Below are 14,581 nucleotides of genomic sequence, written 5' to 3' on the forward strand. Positions count from 1 at the left end.
GGCACCAGGCAGGGATGCCCACTCTCCCCTTCACTGTTTGCAATTTTTATTGAACCACTAGCAGCAGCAATTAGACAGAATTCAGTAATTAAGGGCATAAAATGCAAGAACATGGAACATAAAATCAGCCTTTATGCGGATGATGTGTTACTCTTTCTCCAAAATTCACAAACCAATATCTCTGTGGTGATTGAATTGATAAACTCTTTTGCAAGAATATCAGATTACTCAATTAAATGGTCAAAATCTACAGTCCTACCGATTAATTGCTCCCTCCATAATTCCTCTTCAACACCACTGCAATCGGGAAATATAAAATATTTAGGTATTAATGTTTCTCCCAAGCTTGCAGATCTAACTAAACCATATCCCACTTTTAAAGAAGGTAGAAGGTGATCTGGCTAGGTGGAAATGTCTACCCATATCACTCATGGGAAGGGTTGCCGCTATAAAAATGATGGTCTTACCAAAAAAAAATTATTTATTCTCAATGATCCCAACTAAACCGCCACAAGATTGGTTCAGATCTCTAGATTCATGTATGTCCAAATTGCTTTGGAAAAATAAACCCCCACGTATAAGCTTAAAAACACTACAAAAGACCAAGGATAAAGGAGGATTAGAACTACCTAACTTTCAGCACTACTTCTTAGCCAACAGGCTTCAGTTTATCTCAGGATGGCTAAAACATACCGTCTTAGATGAACCTTGGCTAGATGTAGAACAAGCACTTTGCAATAATCTAGAGATTTCAGATCTACCATTTATCAGCTCAAACATCCAACGACATGAATGCTTTAAAAGCGTCAACATCAGCTCTTCTCTGACAGCATGGTGGGAGTTTCTAAAATTCACGGAGTCTTCATTAATCCCATGCAAACGTACACCTATCTGGAACAACCCTGACATATTACAAAACAATAATATGATAAACTTTTCAGATTGGAGTGGTAAAGGAATCAAATATTTAGAACATATACTAGAAGGAACAGAATTTATTTCATTTGACGGACTAGTTACACAATATGGGATCAACAAGAAAAGATTTTTAGAATATCAACAAATTAAATCCATAGTAAAAAAGAAATTTAAACCGGGTCAAGTTGAACTACAAACACCACCAAGTGTGGTTCAATTTCTTACTCTTAAAACCCCCAAATTACTTTCCAAAATATACAGAATGCTTTCTAAAACAGATGAATCAATATCACTTCCTATTGCAAAATGGGAAGCGGATTTATCAGCTAACTTAGACCAAAACTTCTGGTCTCAGACTTGCTTACAAACCTTTCATCTAATCAGAAATCCCAGTCTTCAATTAATTCAATACAAAATATTACATAGAGTGCACTATACAGGTCATCGGATGTTCAAGCAGGGGCGGAGCATGGGGGAGGCTTACTGGGCTTAAGCCCGGGTTGTTTTGTCAGAAGCCCGGGGTCTTTTGGAGTGTAATTTTTTCATAGTTAGATGCCTGGCTGACAACTGTATAAAACAAAAAGTACACACAATATTCGAAGCACATAGTGCACACTGTGGGAATTTACGACTGTGCGTGAATCCCCCCCTGATATTGGTATGATCCGAGCTCAGGCACTAAGCGACTGAGCGAGGGGGCGGGGCAGCTGCTGCCTGTGAGTGCACTGTTGGAGAAACGGAGCCAGCCATACTAAGGAGAGCTTAAGTTTGAGCAGGTACCAAAGCAAATCATTCGTACCGTACAAATAATGTAAATATGACGGTGCATCACGAAAGATTGATATCAAACTGATCACTTGACCAATATTACGTTACTTGCTGTCCCCCCCCCTCCAGGGGCAAGGGTACCTAGACCCGGTTCGTAGAGTACGCTTGGGGAGTGTGATTGTGTGTACAGCGTCTCTTTATGTCTGTCTCCACGTTGGTTGAGTGTGGAGTAAGTGCATATGAGAGCATGAGGGTGGGAATGGATGTTTGTATCTGTGTGTGCCTGTATGTCTGTGTCTATATGTCAGGCTGGGTATCAGACGCCACCTCTCTGGGGACATCTCAGGCCCTCCAAGGTTTGGAGGCCTATCTCTCCCCCCCCCCCACCACCACTTCCCTTGCCAGTGGCGGACTCCCTCAGACATCGGTGCGTTGGTGGTTCTTTGTGTCTGGGGATGGGCGTCCAGGTACACGCCGGCTCACTCCTTGGCGGCCGCTTATCGGGACCTGGAGCCTGGGGCTCGCTCGGGACACTTCGGAGGTGGGGTGCCCCCGACCTCTCGGCCTGGGGCTCGGTCACTCAGGCACGGCTGGCTGCCGGCGGAGCTCACGGGCACGTCACTGCAACCCCCCCTGGCTTCTGCTCCGCGGCTGCTGAGTGAACCCTCATCTGGGACTCTCCTCAGCTCTTACTGGGACAGTGGCGCGGCTGCCCCTCTGTGGGTCTTCCTTGGTCTCTTGTGTTCTGGGGGCCTCTGGATGTCTGGAGTTTTGATCTCCTCCATACCTGCTTCATGCCCTGGAGGACGGGGCTGTGGCCCCCCCACACCCTCTAGCAGATCATTACATGAAGGAACCTTTTAAAAACAAGCGCGTCCATGCTCACAGGTGTACACACGGGTGATCACACCCACAAACTACACCCTTTTTGGCTCCTACCTCAAAGCACACTGTGTTCTGTTGATCTTATGTGCTGCACAATAATGTTTAATATTTAGTATTTACTGTCATATTCCCATATATCATTGTGATGTTGTTTATTCTATTACTCTTGTTTTCTTCTACTTGTTCTCTTTTTTCTTTCTCAACAGGTGATCCAGGTGATTGATATATGGATTTTTTTTCCTGCCCATTCTGTTGGTTTTTGTTTTTTGCCCCTCTCCCCCGTCCCTCTTCTCAGCTGTTTCTCTTTCCCTCTTTCTTTCTCCCCTTCTTTCCCCCAGTCAAGTCTGTCCCGTATTCAGCAAGTGAAAATAAAATAAACAATAAAAGGTGAATCAAATGGACCATTACGGCAAGGCTGGGATGGTCAATTTGGTAAAGTAAATCCATTGGGCATCTTTCTTTGCCTTTAGACAACAATTCTGATGGCAAAGGAGCCAAACAGGACAGGCAAAAAAAAAAAAAAAATGATGTGTGCGGTCCAGAAGTAGAAGAAGAAGAAAGAGGAGAGCAGAAATGATGACATTCTAGGCTCGCTTTTCACATTTGATTTACTCTTAGCAGGAAGACTTTGGTTTGGTGATGTGTTAGAGATAATTTAGTGGTTGAAGCTACTGTGGACTGACCAGATCTGCCATCAGCTCAGAGTGCTGGATATCACCGCAAACCTGAGACAAAGTCATACAGAACAGGTGTGTAAAACTGTGATGGTGTCAGTGAAATAACACTGACTCATGCAGGACTCTGATAAAAACTCAGCTTGTGGGCTAACAGACTAAAATCAAAGAATGCTTCTCTTTTTCTCTTTTGTTAAAAACGTTGAACATCCAGTGAGACACAGAGTAAAGTGACTTTCCGAGATTGTTTCTTCTTCTACAGATTCAGATAAATGATGTCATTTTGAGCCAGAAAGAACATTTCCATCATAAAGTAGAAGACTTTTATATTCTTTATTTATTTATCTGGTAAAAAGTCTCATTGACTTTAAAATGTCTTTTTCAAAAGAGATCTGGCCAAGACCAGAAGCTCCAGTTTTCTCTGCTTCTTTTTGCAGCAGAGCAAAAAGGACAGAGAGCAAGGGACGAGAGAAGACACGAGACAAAGACATGAACGGGACCAAATACTAACCAAGACAACCTAAACAACAAATACTGAATAAATTCAAGAGCGTAAGCCCTTGAATTCTGATTTAATAAAGTAAATCAGAATACTTTATTAATCCTTCAGGATTAATAAAGTATTCTGATTCTGATAACTAGGAAACATAAGATACACAGAGAACAGAATAATGATTAAACAAGACTCAAAAAACCAAACACAAAACACTGGGTCAACGGCCCAGGTACCCTAACAGCCGAGGGAAAAGATGACCTCCTATTCACATCAGTATGGTATATTTTACTCCCATATCACTACTCAAAGATCATATTTTATTGTTGTAGGTTGTGGAGGTGACACACACACAAGCTGTAGTTCAACAATGACTTCATTCCTCTATTGACCTATAAAGAGGTCTTGTTACATAAGATTAAAGCTGGAAACTGACACACATAAGCCCAAACACATTGTGTTATTGTGGACGTTGAAGTCACTGCATGTGTTTTTCATGAAGATTAAACTTTCCTGTGCTGTTGGTTCTTTGTTTAATTCTGTTGATTCTTACTTTTTTGTTCCTAAAGTTTAGTTTAAACTAAACCTAGTGTTCACATTTCCCCTGTCTCGTGTAGTCAATTAGGTTCAGCTGTGTCTTTGCCATTCCATGTCTCCCCCTGTGTGTATTTATACTATGTGTCCTCGTGTGCTCCTCGCCGGTTCATCTGTGTTTTTTCCTGCATCATTCTGTGTCGTCTCCCTGCATCTCCATTTTAGGTTTCAGTTCTGTGTTGTGTTAGTTTTTTCCAGTTTAGGTTTCACCTCCTGCTGGCCTCCGTTGCCCGTTCCTAGATGCCCCTGGTCTCATATCGCACTGGACTTCATCACTGGTCTCCCACCATCCTCAGGTAACAGTTATTCTGACCATCATCGATCGGTTCTCCAAAGCTGTGCATTTCATTGCTCTGCCTAAGGGGATTAGGTGCAAGAGTTGTTAAAATGTATAATTAAATAATAGATGAATTCAATAGCAAACTGTGCCTCGTTCTCAGATGGACAGCAAGTGGAATGTGATAGATGAGATGAGGAGATGGAAGGAAGAAGAGAGGCAAAGAGTGATTCACAGGCAGAGCTTAGTTTATTTCCCAGTTTTGTTGCCTTATGGTTCCAAGCGCCGTGACCAATCTTTGCGTTTTATTATTATCTCATAACACTTGTTTAATCAGCTACCCTCTCTCCTGTGGACTGTTTAATCTCTACAGTCTCAGATCAACACAGCCCTGCCCTCCAGCACTATCAGCAGCAAGAGCAGAAGCAACCCCCCAAACAGCAACATTGTACCCCATCAGGTAAAAAATGGGCTACGTTTGCTTTGCATTGTGCCCACCTGATGACAGTGATGTAGTGTGATGTGATTCCATATTAGATTCTTGATGAATGTGGGTTGTTGTTCTTCAGCCTGCTTCTATGTGCCCTTTTTAACTGTGAGCACCCGCCCCTTTAAACATCTCTGCACTGCCCTGACTAAATGTATATATAAACTGTCTCTATGGTTTACAGTCTGAGTCTGACAAGCTGTCAGCTGTTCATTTCTGCTATTTGAATTGTTAAAAGAAACAAACTATTCATTTAGCAGATTAACAAAAAGAATAGAGAGGCATCCAGTTATTGACATTTATATTATTTAGTTAAAGGTTTAAACAAAAAAACAATTAAACACAGAGCCTCTTCCTGCTTTCTGGAATGAATCACAGCATGAAAACCCTTCCTCTTCTTCCTGCTCTCTAGCTCAGCACCTCCTGTCTGTCCATATCGTTCTGTGTCCCCTCCCCTTTAGATCTACATTATGAAGATGGGTGTAACCAACATGTGTTAGAGCTGGCAGGCCCCATTCACAGCAGCAACACTTGTTGTTCAGATCAGACCAGTTTCTATATTAAGGAAGTGAAACTCACACAGTCACTGACACTGAGAGGAGAAATGGCGCAGAAAGGAGTTCAGCTGGACCGAGAAACCTTCTCTTGTTCGATCTGTTTGGATCTACTGAAGGATCCGGTGACTATTCCCTGTGGACACAGCTACTGCATGAAGTGTATTAAAAGCTTCTGGGATGAAGAGGAAAAGAAGAAAGTCTAAATGTTTAAAGTAACACTCACGCATTGACTCTGTCGGCTATGTTTTGCCATGCATGCTCCCTTTGTTTTGCAGCTGAGGCTGTGTTACTTTTTTTCCGCAAAATTTGCATGTTATCGGCATATGCTGCCATCAGAATTTCGGCCTCAAGCGCTGTAAAATACATTGACCGCGCCTTCTTTCCCTCCGTCTCCATGGTGACTCGCTTAATCTGTGCTCTACTAATCAGGGCTTTATGTATCCTCGTGCGCGCGCTTGACTTGGGGTTAAAGCAACTCCGCGTTGATTGAACTGATTGTTATCAGCCTTTCTGAAACCGAATATTCCGAGTTGGACAGTTCGGGGTTACTCAACCCTGAGTATCGTTTTTCACTCTGAGTTTTCTAAACCGGCTTCCTGAAATAGGGCCCTGACATTTGATGCTTTCATGAAAGAAGGTTAGAATATCAGGATAAAACAAGATAACAACGTTTACCTGGTCAATAAACAAGCTTAATTATATTCTAAGTCAACTACCTAAGTTGATAATTGTTTCTACTTCAACAATGAATGAGAATTACCTATATTCTTAAGCTTCATCTCATCAATATTTTGTGAAGACATAGCCTTACTCTACCATTTGATAAGAAAATGCATGGCCTTTTTTTTTTTTTAACAATTTCTGTAACATTTCTTTTCTCTTACCTTACTTCAGTGTGCCTAAAATTTAACATACCAGAAGGCAGACAGCTAGATATGAAGGTGTTTGACCAGTCTGACACAGAAGTAGACGCAGAGGTGTTTGAAGAAATAGTGAAGGGGTCACCTGTAACCTTCCGAGTCATGCTGAGCAATGAAGAACTTGGTAATCACTCACATACGTATATGTTTATATGAAATTTAAAGGTTGAGATTGAAGCATTAACAGTTAAATTTAATGCTTCTGCTTTGGTCATGTTCCTTAATGCACAGGTGTATCTCTGTCATCATCATCTTCTCCATCGGATGATACAATCATTCTAAACTTCACAATGTGTGAACCTCCTGAAGAAGCAGCAACCACTGAAGGAAGACAACCTAAAAGGCCATGCCATATAAACTATGAGGCAAAAGCTGTGGGTAGTGAACATTGTTAGTCTAATTTGCAGTTCAAAGTGTTACGGACACAAGTACTACTGCTAATGTTGATGTGGTGCCTGAACATTTAGAGCATAGGTGTCAAACTCTGGCCCGCGGGCCAGATTTGGCCCGCAGCCTGATTACATTTGGCCCGCGAAGCCATACCAAATTACTATTAGAGCTGGCCTACTGGTATTATACAGTTAATATATATATATTGTTTAGTATTAAGCTTTGCTTGTTCCATATTGAGGTTTTCAGCAAAACTTGTTTGAGTCCATAAAAAAAGATTCATTCTTATATCTAGAGGAAGATTTTTTTTTTCAATAAATATTAATGTTAGCCCGCGACTTTGTTCCAGTTTTGAATTTTGGCCCACTGTGTATTTGAGTTTGACACCCCTGATTTAGAGGCTGAGTCGGAATTATCTTCAGCAGACCTTGTAAATAGTTGTGCAGCTGTTATTTCTGATCTAAAGGCAGCAGGTGTAGGCCAAAGTGTAGTGAATTCTGTAGTGAATTCCATGGAAGAGATTGTTCAAGATATCCAACAACATGCTAAAGAAACAGTCATTAAGCATGTATTTAGTAATGAAAGAGAAACAGAAATGTGCAAGAAAGTTGAAGCATGTTTTGATGAGTTAGAGAATCCTTTCTCAGTTCTTAATTCTGAGTACAAGAGGTCAAAATATTTATCAGACAAGTGGGAAACTGTAGAACCAGTTGAATGTGTAATTGGCTCAAGATTTGACACAAGGCGAAATAAAAAGACTGGAACATATGATCAGGCAGTTGTTCAAGATAAATTCATGTATGTTCCAGTTTTATCAACATTGGAATCAATATTTAAGAGTCAGCATGTTGGAGAAATGTTGAAAAAATCAGACACTTGTGATTCAAGACGCAGAGATATTTGTGATGGATCTCTATTGAAGACACGCCCTCTTTTTTTCAACAGAAAAGCACACAGTTCAGATCCAAATGTTCTATGATGACTTTGAGGTTGCAAATCCTCTTGGTTCCAAGCGAGGTATTCACAAGTTGGGTGCAGTATATTTTACCTTAAGAAACTTCTCTCCCAAATGGAATTCTTTTTTGGCCAACATACACCTTTGTGCCTTATTTCATGCACAAGATCTGAAACGTTATGGTTTTAGTGAAATTCTTGTTCCTATTGTTCGAGACATTAAAGTGTTAGAGAGCAATGGTATTGAGATTCCACTATTCGGTGGTTATGTTCGTGGTAGTGTGGTACAGGTCACTGGTGATAATTTAGGCTTACATAGCTTGTTTGGTCTGGTGGAGTCTTTCAGTGCAAGGTACTGTTGCAGGTTTTGTTTAGCTGATAAAGATGACTTTCAAACAGAATTCTCTGAAGATTTCCCCCAAAATAGTGTTGCGCACCAAAGACAACCACACTGCTCACTGTCAGGAAATGTCTAATAATCCATTGCTTCCTTATGTTTTTGGTGTAAAGAGTTCATGCTTATTGAATTCACTGACATATTTTCACACAACTGAGAAGTTCTCAGTTGATGTGATGCATGATGTTTTGGAAGGAGTGGCCCAGTACAAACTGAAGTTATTGTTTTTGTATTTAAAAGAACAACATCTTACATTGGGAGAAGTGAATTTGAGAATACAAAGTTTTGATTATGGATTCATGGAGAAAAACAATAGGCCAGTAGCTGTGAATTTAGGTGGAGAGTCTAATGATCTGGGACTGAATGCTATTCAGACATGGTGCTTACTGAGGAATGTTCCCCTCATGTTTGGAGATTTGGTAACCTCTACTGACCAACATCGGGGCCTACTACTTTTATTACTACAGATAGTTAACATTGTATTTTCTCCTATGTTATCTCAAGGTATGTGTGTATATTTAAAACATTTGATTGTGGAACACCACAAACTGTTCAAGATGTTGTATCCCCAGAAAAAACTTTTACCAAAGCACCATTTTCTTATCCATTATCCTCGCTGCATCCAAAAAATAGGGCCTGTACTTCATAGTTGGTGCATGCGCTATGAAGGTAAGCACAATTTTTTCAAGAAACTGCTCAAATCATTCAAAAATATCACCAAAACGCTGGCCAAAAAAACACCAGAATTATATGGCATACATTTGGCAATCTTCAACAACCTTTAGTCGGTTAGACATTGGTCCAGGAAAAATGGTGTCTTTAGATATGGTAAAAGGAGGTTCTGGAATTGCAATAGCAATGCAACTGCCCAATAGAGTTCAAGTTATGAAAGTGAACTGGGCTAAACAGAATGGTATTGTTTACCGCCCGCATTTGGTTATTTGTGGCAAAGTAGTGTCTGAAATGCCTGTGTTTTACCAGATTGAGTCAGTTCTGATAATACATGAGAAACTGGTACTTCTCATTTTGCCATTATGTACAGTAGCCTTTCAAGAACATTTCCATGCTTATGAGTTGACCAGGACAAAGCAAGATTTAGTTGTCTTTCATGTTGACAGCCTGCATTATCCCAGGCCTTTTGACATACAATTGTCGTATGGAGTGAATGACAACTGTCATTACTTACTGTCATTTGTAAGAGTTTGTTATGCTAATAAATGCTGTTACTGTAACCTGTATGTTTGTAGTTATTTTCATAATATAGGATAGATCACAGCCATTTAGAAATATAGCATCATATGATAAATATGAAAAAATAATGAAAATGAAATATTATTACACATTAGAGTGAACTTGGACTAAAAATAACTCTATAAAGTGAAATCATATTACTCTAAACAGTGTGAATAACCCTCAGTGTTAAATATTTTTACACATTTTGTTGTTAATTTTGACACTAAACTGAGTAGAATTAACACTAAAAAGTTAACACTGGCCATAGAGTAAATTTTACCCTAATTTTGAGTGGGACCAAATGTTATCTGAAACAGAGTTAAAATCAACTCTCTAAGTGTAAAATTGACAGTTTTTTACTGTGTGGCCTCATATCAAATGTGAAGGCAGAATGAGTCTACGTTTGACGTTTGTTTATATCTAATCTTCCTTTTCAAACATTTAAACAGCAGCGAGTCTGCAGCTGAGGGAACACAAACTCAAATTGTCGGAACAGGTTTGCTCGTTTCTTGGATTCATTTGGTGATTTATTAAATGTATAACTGTTATTCTAATCTGCTGCTGGGTCTCTTACACTTTTCTTTATGCTGTATATTTTCACGTCTCTGGAATAGTTGGCAGTTAGTCAGCTGGGAAACTCTGCATATCGTGGATATGCTGACCTCGCTCCGTGGTGTACAGGGCCGTTTACCCTCATGATTAATATTCACAATAAAAATATTAGCCGAACATCATGAAGTCTGTATGTGTTTCATAGTGTCGAACAACCTTTGTACAGTTAAAGCCAGCAGTTACTACATGACAGAAACACCAACGTTATCTCTTTTATGCGTTTATACACAGGTCACGCTGATTACTGAACAAAAACCCAAAGATCAGATGTTAAACAGATTTATTTGCTCTCTCTCCTCCTTAAACATGTTTTTAATGTTAGTTATAATTCAGAATTGGCGACTGAAACACGTAGGACACATAAGAACATCAGGAAATAAAACACCGATAAATATAACCTCAGTAAAAGAAGTCAGCGGGGGTTACTACAGCTGTGTACCGGGGCCTGCGCTTTGTCGGTGGGATTGCTTGCGAGGCGAGCGGGTCTATCCCACGCTTTGCCGTGAGACTGGGCAGACGTCTCCGAAATCATCGAAGCACTTTTGCAAAGAGGCTGTATCTTGACAAACCGACCAGACACATGAAGATTAAACCACTACATTCTCGGCTAAAAAAATATTAAAACGGTATTTGGTGACACACAAACAGGGTTTTTCAAAGCTCAGTTCTGTTAGCTTCCACATGCCGGTTGTTGTGTGCTAGAAACAATGGCCACCAGGCCTAAGCAATGGTTTTGACTTGATCAGCGTTAACCCCGCCCCCTGAGTTTGATGGGTGAGGCTGACAGATAAAATTATTTCAAGATGAGAGCCAGACGCCAGGACTGCCAAAATGAAATAAATAAATATATCATTAAATAATTAATTAAATGTGTCAATAATTAATTAATTAAATGTGTGTTGGCCCTGCGACAGACTGGCGACCTGTCCAGGGTGTACCCCGCCTCTCGCCCTATGACAGCTGGGATAGGCTCCAGCGCCCCCCGCGACCCTGAAAAGGATAAGCGGAAGCGAATGGATGGATGGATGGATGGAATAATTAATTAAAATGTGAAATACATAAATAATTAATTAAACGTGTCAATAATTAATTAATTACATGTGTCATAACTATTTATTTAATTAATTAATTCCAATTTTAATTAATTATTGCCACATTTAATTCATTATTTAATGGTGTATTTAATTAATTCATTATGGCAGTCCTGGCGCTCCATAGGCACCAGCGCCAGAGGTGAGGTTGAATACAAAGACTGTCCTCTGGACACCGTATAACATGCCCGATCCCAAGGCCCTATATGTATGTGTTATGAGAGTGTGAGTAATGTGGATGTCTAGGTTGTGGAATAAAATCAGTCTGCTGATAAAACAGTGAGCACAGTGAGAAGATCTTCACTGAGCTGATCCATCTCATCTCATAAAATTGAGGCACAGGTGACCAGGAGGGGACAGAGGGGGAACGACCTTTTATTGCTTTTTTCTACAACAATTTCTTAGTTCAGCTGCAGTATTTGATATCCTGTAATGACTAAAATGATAATTTAAACTAATTTACATGAAAAGATTGTCTTTTAAATGTTACGTTTATTTAACAACTTTAAAGGCTGAGCAGTGCTATTTTTAAATGAAAAACTCACAGGCTCACATGTTCCAGGATTGAATTAGTGTCTGATAACCCTCCCTCTTCCTGCTCTCTAACTCAGCACCTCCTCTCTGTCCACATGTTCCCTTGTTCCCTCCCCTTCTGATCTGCAGTTTGAAGATGGGTGCAACCAACATGTGGTGACGTATAAGAGCTGACAGATCCCATTCGCTACAGAAACCTATGTTGTTTAGATCAGAGCAGTTTCAGTTCTGAGGAAGTGAAACTCACACAGTCACTGACACTGTTGGGTGAAATGGCGCAGAAAAGTGTTCAGCTGGACCGAGAAACCTTCTCTTGTTCGATCTGTTTGGATCTACTGAAGAATCCAGTGACTCTTCCCTGTGGACACAGCTACTGCATGAAGTGTATTGAAAGCTTCTGGGATGAAGAGGAAAAGAAGAAAATCTACAGCTGCCCTCAGTGCAGACAGACTTTCACAGCGAGGCCTGTCCTGGTGAAAAGCACCATGTTAGCAGTTTTAGTGGAGCAGCTGAAGAAGACTGGACTCCAAGCTGCTCCTGCTGATCACTGCTATGCTGGACCTGAAGATGTGGCCTGTGATTTCTGCACTGGAAGAAAAATAAAAGCCTTCAAGTCCTGTTTATTCTGTCTGGCATCTTACTGTGAGAAACACCTTCAGCCTCATTATGATGTGGCTCCATTAAAGAAACACAAGCTGGTGGAGCCCTCCAAGAAGCTCCAGGAGAACATCTGCTCTCGTCATGATGAGGTGATGAAGATGTTCTGCCGTACTGATCAGCAGAGTATCTGTTATCTCTGCCCTGTGGATGAACATAAAGGCCACGACACAGTCTCAGCTGCAGCAGAAAGGACTGAGAGGCAGAGAGAGCTGGAGGTGAGTCGACAAAACATCCAGCAGAGAATCCAGGACAGAGAGAAAGATGTGAAGCTGCTTCAACAGGAGGTGGAGGCCATCAATCAGTCTGCTGATCAAACAGTGGAGCACAGTGAGAAGATCTTCACTGAGCTGATCCATCTCATCCAGAAAAGAAGCTCTGATGTGAAGCAGCAGATCAGATCCCAGCAGGAAACTGAAGTGAGTCGAGTCAAAGAGCTTCAGGAGAAGCTGGAGCAGGAGATCACTGAGCTGAAGAGGAAAGATGCTGAGCTGAAGCAGCTCTCACACACAGAGGATCACATCCAGTTTCTACACAACTACCCCTCACTGTCAGCACTCAGTGAGTCTACAGACTCATCCAGCATCAATATCCGTCCTCTGAGCTACTTTGAGGATGTGACAGCAGCTGTGTCAGAGGTCAGAGATAAACTACAGGACATTCTGAGAGAGGAATGGACAAACATCTCACTGACAGTCACTGAAGTGGATGTTTCACTGTCAGATCCACCAGAGCCAAAGACCAGAGCTGGATTCTTAAAATATTCATGTGAAATCACACTGGATCCAAACACAGCAAACAAACAGCTGTTATTATCAGAGGGGAACAGAAAAGCAACATTTATGAAACAACAACAGTCTTATTCTGATCATCCAGACAGATTCACTGTCTGGCGTCAGGTCCTGAGTAGAGAGAGTCTGACTGGACGTTGTTACTGGGAGGTGGAGTGGAGAGGGGGAGTTTATGTAGCAGTCGCATACAAGAATATCAGCAGAAAAGGAGATGAATGTAGATTTGGATATAATGACAAATCTTGGTCATTAAATTGTAACAACAACAGTTTTACATTTTGGTACAACAACATTAAAACTCGTGTCTCAGGTCCTCGTTCCTCCAGAGTAGGAGTGTACCTGGATCACAGAGCAGGTATTTTGTCCTTCTACAGCGTCTCTGAAACCATGACTCTCCTCCACAGAGTCCAGACCACATTCACTCAGCCGCTCTATGCTGGACTGAGGCTTTACTGTTATGGAGACACTGCTGAGTTGATTAAAGTGAAATAGACTGAAGTCTTTCATATTGTTGTAAGTTTAAATCTGTATTTTAGTTCCCTTTTAGTTTCTCTCCATCATTATTGTGGTATTTATGTGCTGCACATAAATCAGATGTCAGTCAAACATTATGGGCAGTACCTCGACATCTTCAACATGTTGTCTTGATGTTTTTACGTTTTATAGGTGGAGCTCTTTCCTGTGTCTGTTCAGCCATGGAGACTATCAATGCTTATGGATATTTTTATTTGAAAAATTTCTCCACATGACAACATAAACTTCTCTATCTTCTAAATGTTTACTGAATATTTTTCTTAGGTATTTGTATGTTGTTGTTTCTCTTCACTGATCTTAACAGAGAAGTCTACAGACCTTCCTTTATCACACAGATTTTATTCTCATTTGTACATTTATAAAGAAAACAATTAATTACAGAGCAATAAGAAATTTTAAGAAAGTGCACTATATCATAATTTATAGTAAAGTGTATTAAAGCATTGTTAGTTAGTCACTTATTTAGTTTGGAGCTGTATCATCTGACACTGTAGAAACATTTCCTCCAGCTTCAGCACAGAATGTTAAAAACAGAACTATTAATGAGAACAAACAGTAGGAACACAGTATCAGCAAACATCATGGCTTAAAATGGAGAGTAAAAATCTAAAAAGAAATAAACAAATTAGTAAAAAGGATTTCCTGTTGACATGTTATTGGTCCTATCTTGTCTGCAGCACCTCCAGGATGCTTCTTATATGTTTCTGGTTATTTTTGCACCAATTTTAGTTTTTGTCAGTAGGAAGTTCAAGTTCAACTCAGTGTGTTTGTTTGTTTTTTTCAAACTGATGCCTGACCTTGAACACCAAACATCT

General features: G+C 40.4%; 1 protein-coding gene across 2 annotated transcripts; it reads left to right on the forward strand.

Moving 5' to 3' along the window:
- The first annotated feature begins 3,858 nt into the window (after nucleotides 1-3,858).
- On the forward strand, nucleotides 3,859-14,404 carry LOC113010220 (tripartite motif-containing protein 16-like). 2 transcript variants are annotated; one of them, XM_026149196.1, is made up of 4 exons: nucleotides 3,859-4,628; nucleotides 4,983-5,069; nucleotides 5,558-5,664; nucleotides 12,018-14,404. In XM_026149196.1, the coding sequence occupies exons 1-4, from the start codon at nucleotides 4,388-4,390 to the stop codon at nucleotides 13,722-13,724; spliced, it is 2,142 nt and encodes a 713-aa protein (XP_026004981.1). In that variant the 5' UTR covers nucleotides 3,859-4,387; the 3' UTR covers nucleotides 13,725-14,404. The 2 variants fall into 2 exon arrangements, with proteins under 2 accessions (XP_026004981.1, XP_026004982.1); XM_026149197.1 differs by lacking the exons at nucleotides 3,859-4,628; nucleotides 4,983-5,069; nucleotides 5,558-5,664 and having other exon boundaries at nucleotides 11,776-14,404.
- Nucleotides 14,405-14,581: the final 177 nt, after the last annotated feature.

Source organism: Astatotilapia calliptera, chromosome 18 (genome assembly GCF_900246225.1).
Source record: "Astatotilapia calliptera chromosome 18, fAstCal1.2, whole genome shotgun sequence".
Taxonomy (NCBI): domain Eukaryota; kingdom Metazoa; phylum Chordata; class Actinopteri; order Cichliformes; family Cichlidae; genus Astatotilapia; species Astatotilapia calliptera.